Source organism: Pinus tabuliformis, chromosome 5_1, assembly GCF_031772625.1.
Source record: "Pinus tabuliformis cultivar Carrire ecotype Pingquan chromosome 5_1, CPIR1, whole genome shotgun sequence".
In the NCBI taxonomy this organism is placed as follows: domain Eukaryota; kingdom Viridiplantae; phylum Streptophyta; class Pinopsida; order Pinales; family Pinaceae; genus Pinus; species Pinus tabuliformis.
Window position 1 is genome coordinate 728,761,031 of NC_142305.1, and position 6,220 is coordinate 728,767,250.

At 37.4% G+C, this 6,220-nt stretch overlaps 1 protein-coding gene across 1 annotated transcript; it reads left to right on the top strand.

The window, feature by feature from the left end:
- The first annotated feature begins 3,614 nt into the window (after positions 1-3,614).
- LOC149167011 (cocosin 1-like) lies at positions 3,615-5,915 on the top strand. The gene is made up of 5 exons (XM_089432839.1): positions 3,615-4,017; positions 4,108-4,388; positions 4,498-4,989; positions 5,078-5,295; positions 5,385-5,915. The coding sequence occupies exons 1-5, from the start codon at positions 3,648-3,650 to the stop codon at positions 5,596-5,598; spliced, it is 1,575 nt and encodes a 524-aa protein (XP_089288965.1). The 5' UTR covers positions 3,615-3,647; the 3' UTR covers positions 5,599-5,915.
- Positions 5,916-6,220: the final 305 nt, after the last annotated feature.

The following is a 6,220-nucleotide window of genomic DNA, read 5'->3' on the forward strand; positions in this document are numbered from 1 at the left end:
CCTAGTTGTGCAGTACATAGAATGAATAAGTGGCATCAACTGCAACATTAGTGGTTGAAACTAGCACTCATTCATCCATAAGGTTGGGGGAGCACTATTGGGTAATAACCATTACAGACAAAATATCATTACTATATAGAAAAAATAAATATAATGTGTGTGTGTGTAATAAATAATACAAATATGGCCAAGATAATATCCTCCTCCATAAAGTTATGTTTCCTATTGCTCTCCATGTGGTCTATGCATGTCATTCCTTGTTGTATAGTTAGATGATCCAACCTCACCTGTAATATTAACTATTGGTAACTCCTCATGTGATGATGCCACCAAGATTCCCTGCTACACTAATGTGTGATTCAATGAATCTAGCACTGCCAGGGTCTGAACAATTTTATCCATCACTAGAAGATCTTGGATAGGGAAGTTGGATCTTTGTCTAGGTGGACAAGGACCTAGTGTTAGGTTGCACCTAACATTTTATTTATCTTGCACAAACCTAGAGCCACCCTATGGAATTCCCCCATGTCAAAATAGTTGACCTGAATTATTCGTTGAAACTCTTGTCATAAATTTATCAAGAAGTATAGAGGTACCTACCTATTATTACAGGAATGTTTATCGAATACCATAAAAAAACTGAAAAAAGGAACAAATAATTAGAAATCACAGAAGGAGTATCCAGAAGGAAAGTCGCCTCTATGGTAGCAAGAAATAAGTTTGTATGAAGTGTGCAAATAGGAAAAAGCTACAAAAAAAAAATGTCTCCCTACCCGACAGTCGAAAACTGTCAAGTAGTCAATAGGACCAAAATAAAAGGACAAAGGACAAGAAAATCAGTAGCATTAGAGAAAGAAAGACATTGAACTATTGATGGAACCATTGAGTAGATAGTTGAACCGAATATGCCTAGGCATTACTGAAGACCCTCTTTTGGAGAGAAAATATGTCATTGTAGTTTTTTCATGACAAATGTGGTAGAAAGAGATGGAGTTAAAGGATACCTTCAAATGTTTAATTTTCTCCAACCAGTGAAATAAAGAGGGCACCTCCAGCGAGAATTGTCCCTTGGCCAAAGGCACCTCTAGCAAAGATTATCATTTCTAAGGAATGAGGTTCATAACATTCTAATACAAGGGAAATTTTCATGGGGTCTCAACTCAGTGATCTTATGACACGACACATCCATTCATGAGATATTAAATAATATCTCTAGTATTGTTAAATATTGATAAATACCTCCCAAAATCCTTTTGTTAATCCCACCCCTCTCCCCTCCTAATACATATTGCCAATTGAAAGAGGACCTATTTTTATTGGGTGTCCCCTATTTTTACCAAATACTCTTTTTATACCCCCTCATACGACGGCCCCCAACCCCAATACCCCACATTTATCCCCAATACCCTCAATATATTAACTCTATTTCTCACAATTTAAAATTCCTTGAATGAACATGATACAATATTGGTCAACAAGTTGAAGCACTTGAAGCTATCTCTTCTATTTGTTTCCAATTCCAATTATGCATAGGACCACATATCAAGATCATTAAAAGCCATATGTCAACATGTTCAATCTATCGTAATCTAAAAATATAGAGGCAAGATTGTGCATCAACTTTATGGCACCCTCACACTTGATAGTTTTGATGTTCAAATGACAATTTGAATCTTGTAGAGATTATATGTGGAAATAAATTGGGATTATGAGTCAAATGGCATGTTCTTTGTTCAACAAGGACAATTCAAGTAGTAATCGGCTATGGTTCAACTAGAACTCAAGGTATGCACTCCCTTTCAAACTCTATTCAAGATACATGGCATTTTCTTAGTTGTTTTTTCTCAATCTCTAATGGATTTATCCTAGTCTAGTGCTCTTTGTTGGTGTTGGCATGGAGCCGCTAGTTTGCAACATGGGAAAAATGGACTCAATTTCCTCCATTCGAGTAAATTAGAATTTGTTAAGGGATACCTTGCATTCAATTTGTCGATTTCTAAATGACTTCAAGAAGGGAAACATGGAATAGGTTCCTATGACCACTTTTTCCTCTTGGTGTGTTATATTATCTTGTGTTTGCTATGTACTTTATTTCTTGGGTTAGTATTTTTACCTATTTGGCACTTGCTATGCTTACGAATTGAGATGACTCACCTCAACCTTTTAAAAATGTTCCTTTAGTTGTTTATTGTCTACTCATTGTTCGGGAAACCATAGAAATTTTGGGAAATGGAATGCAAGCAAATGCAGGAAAATGCATGGAGTATTGTGTCATCACATGGATTTTATAAAAAATAATAGGATTTCTATATTCCCAATGAAAATTAAGGTTCATGAGAATGAACATCAATGCATGTCACAAAATGTTGTAGTCATAGATAAGCTTACCCAAAAATTCAATATTTGCCAATTAATTACTTAATGTTAAAAAATATGATCACTAATCTCAATAAAAGTTTTCTCATGTATCCCAAACTACAAAATATTAATAAATTTGTCCTTGGTAATCATTAAAAAGGGAAATAGTGCATCAAATAATTGAAACTAGATTTAGTCAACCATGAATCATGTTTCCTTAATATTAATGAAGATAAAATACTTAGCACACATAATGTTTTAAAAATAGTGAATCAAATAATTAAAAATAGATTTTTGTCAATGATGAATCATGTTGGACTAATAATTGTCCAAGTAAAATATTTAACAAACCTACTTCTTATTATTATTAGTAGACATATTTTTAAAATTTATATTAACAAACCAATATGATAAATATATTGATTTCCATAAAGAAATATATATATATATATATATATATATATGGGGTAACTATCACATTTTACATTTCATAAATATATTTAATATATAATACTAAAAAATTATTATATAAAATTGATGTTGTCTATCTATTTTATGTTTTGAATTTTTTTAGTTTCAATCATACTATTTTTTTTGCCAAATTTTATGTTTTGTTGTTTAAAATAGATTTTTGACTACATATATGGATTCAACTCTTTGAAAATCTCATGAGAGACTCAAATTGTGAAGAGTTTTCAACTCAAACTTGTGATTCCAAAATATTCCTACCAAATTTTAACCAAATTAAATCTAAAAGCATATCAAAAAACCTTCCATAACTATAATTATAAAATCATTCAACCATTTTATACCAATTTTCTATCCTTTTTAAACCATATTTTATTATTAATTAAATTTTTCCTCTTTATTTATTCTAAATGCATCACCAGTAATTAATACTTTTAATACTTTCAATATATCAATAATTTGTTATCTAAATATTCAAGCATGTCTTTTCATTGATCCATTTTCCATGTAACATAAATCTTCTTCCATTAATAAAATGAAAATGAAATAGTGAAACGCATTTTTAATCCACTGCGACATCGTTTTAATCAAACCTGCAACTATCTACTCGTCGAATCGTTAGGCATTACATGACACGCCGGAGAGTCGCCACATCACACGTAATCAAGATTCCCTTTGCCCTTACCCTATGTGGCTCTCAGCGGCATCTATAGCCTTAATCATATCGCCCTTAGCATACTATAAAGCGAACATTCAGCAACAGCATGGACACATAGGCTGAGTGAAGAAACCCGAAGAAGCATCAAAACGAGGCAAGCGAAATGAAGGGAACGATGAGATCAGCACGTTGCCCTCTGATGCACATACTGTTAATTGCCATTGCCTGCGTTCTTTTTCTTTCCCTGTCAGCTGTATCACCTGTAACTGCAATTTATCGGGAAAGAAGAGGAAGAGGTCGTCGTTACGATGAGCAATCATCAGCGTGCCGGAGGCTGCAGCGGCTGAACACCCACGAGCCGTCTGAATCGGAGTCGATAAGATCAGAAGGTGGCACCTTCGAGTTGTCCACCGGAGAAGACAACGAGGAATTAGAGTGCGCAGGCGTAGCCTTCTTCAGAAAGACTATTGAAAGGGACGCCATCTCGTTGCCCCAATATGCCAGCGCCGATCTGTTGCTTTACGTTGTCCGAGGTAACTTGATCATACAGTTTGTGTATGTCACATGATTACCTAAATTTCTCGTTATAATTTACTGGTATGTTATATATGTACAATGTGCAGGTGAGGGCCGACTAGGCATTGTGTTTCCGGGGTGTCCCGAGACTTACAGAGACGAACCTTCGTTTCAAAGGCGATCAAGGCGTATGAGATCAGAGAGACGACGGGAGGACGAGGACGAAGAGGACTCGAGTCAGAAGGTGAGGCGAGTCAGGAGAGGTGACGTGATAGCTATATTTGCAGGAGCAGCGTATTGGTCGTACAATGATGGTAACGAGCCTCTGCAAGTGGTAGCCATTGCCGACACATCCAACCCTCAAAATCAGAACCGCAGGGATTACAGCGTAAGCATCCCGACTAATTAACTAATAATCTGCATTTACAGTTATATTGTAGATTCTTTCGTTTATTTTACTATTACTGATGGTGTACTAGAGATGTATACATGTATAGCCCTTCCCTTTGGCTGGGCCAGGCTCATCGTCTCGTGGTCGTCGTGAGGAGGAGGGAGAGGAAGAAAGAGGAAGAAGAGGGCTTGGGGATAATATTTTGGCGGGGTTTAACACGCGCACTTTGGCTCAGTCGTTGGACGTGGAGCTTGAAACTGCAAGGAGGCTTCAACAGAATCAGCATTCGCGACTCTTTGCCAGAATTGAACGTGGCCGACGTCTCAGCTTACCCGGCCCTCAGTCTCGATCTCGCTCTCCTTACGGGAGACAGAGGCAGTGGGGGAGAGAGGATCAGGTTGGTGGTGGATTGGATGAATATAGTGAGAATGGCGTTGAAGAGCTTGTGTGCCCAATGCGTGTAAAGCACAATGCTGACAATCCCGAGGATGCCGATATCTATGTGAGAGATGGGGGACGAATGAATATAGTCAACCGCCACAAACTTCCTGTACTCAAGTATTTGGGATTAGGAGCCGAGAGGGTTGTTCTGCGCCCGGTAAGCAATAACGTTTTATTCTGCTTCAGTAAAATATAATGTTAATGTTTTCCAATCCAATGAATGGTTTACTTTATTGTCGTTGCAGAGAGCATCGTGTGTTCCGTCGTGGAGGATGAACGCGCATGGCATAATGTACGTCACGAGAGGCGAGGGGAGAGTGGAGGTGGTGGGAGAGGAAGGGAGGAGTGTGTTTGATGGGCGTGTGAAAGAGGGTCAGTTCATCGTCATTCCCCAATTCTACACAGTCATCAAGCAAGCAGGAGACGACGGGTTGGAGTTTGTAACGTTTACAACATCGGACAAGTAAGTATAATATATAGGCTTCTCTGATTTGAATTGAATATAATATAATGAGCAATTCGCGTTGTTCGTGCAATGTTAATGTATTGCAGTTCATACCGGTCGACTCTGGCGGGAAGGCAGTCAGTTTTGAAGGCGATGCCGGAGGAAGTGGTGAGAGCCGCTTACAGGATCGACCAAAATGAAGTTCAACAAGTGATGAGGAACAGAGAGCACGACACACTCATTCTGCCTCCATCGTCAGGCTTTGGACGTTACCAAGATCAACAACACAACGTCACATCTCTTCTCGTCCAAGTGGAATAGGGCGTTTGAATGGATATTATCACTCGGTCCACTGATTGCTTCATAGCTAGCTACCCAATATTACAATAAAACAATGAGAAGGGTGTCAATCTTTGATTACAGATACGATAAATAATTGTAATAAGGATGTTGCTTTTCTCCATATGCACAATTTCAATGGAACTTTTCTCCATTATTTTCACAAGAGAGAGAAATGATAGAGGAAGGGAGATAGAATAGCTAGCTACTCAATATTACAGTAAAACAATGAGGGTTAATCTGTAAATCTTTGATTGCATCAATAATTATAATAAGGATGTTGCTCGTTTCTATAATAAGGATGTTGTTTGTTCATGTATCTACACTTTTCATGGAAATTTTTTTCATTATTTTTACAAAAGAACAGAGAAATAAAAGAGGAAGGGAAATAGAGACAAAACCATGCACACATTTTCTTTATTATTTCTAACAAGAGAAGAGAGAAATAAAAGAGGAAAGGAGATAGAGACAAAACCATGTACACATTTTATAATGCATGGACCTTCTTAGGGTTACGTGGATAGCATTAGAAGGCTAGAGAGAAAGGTAGCTCATTGGGGGCATAGAAAGGCTAGGGAGGAAAGAAGGTGCAGTTCTTATTATG

Excerpts from the sequence above, each read along its gene's own strand:
- LOC149167011 (XM_089432839.1), top strand. The coding sequence starts at position 3,648 with ATGAAGGGAACGATGAGATCAGCACGTTGCCCTCTGATGCACATACTG. Across the intron at positions 4,389-4,497 it reads AGAACCGCAGGGATTACAGC|CCCTTCCCTTTGGCTGGGCC; the intron begins GTAAGCATCCCG and ends ATACATGTATAG. Across the intron at positions 5,296-5,384 it reads ACGTTTACAACATCGGACAA|TTCATACCGGTCGACTCTGG; the intron begins GTAAGTATAATA and ends AATGTATTGCAG.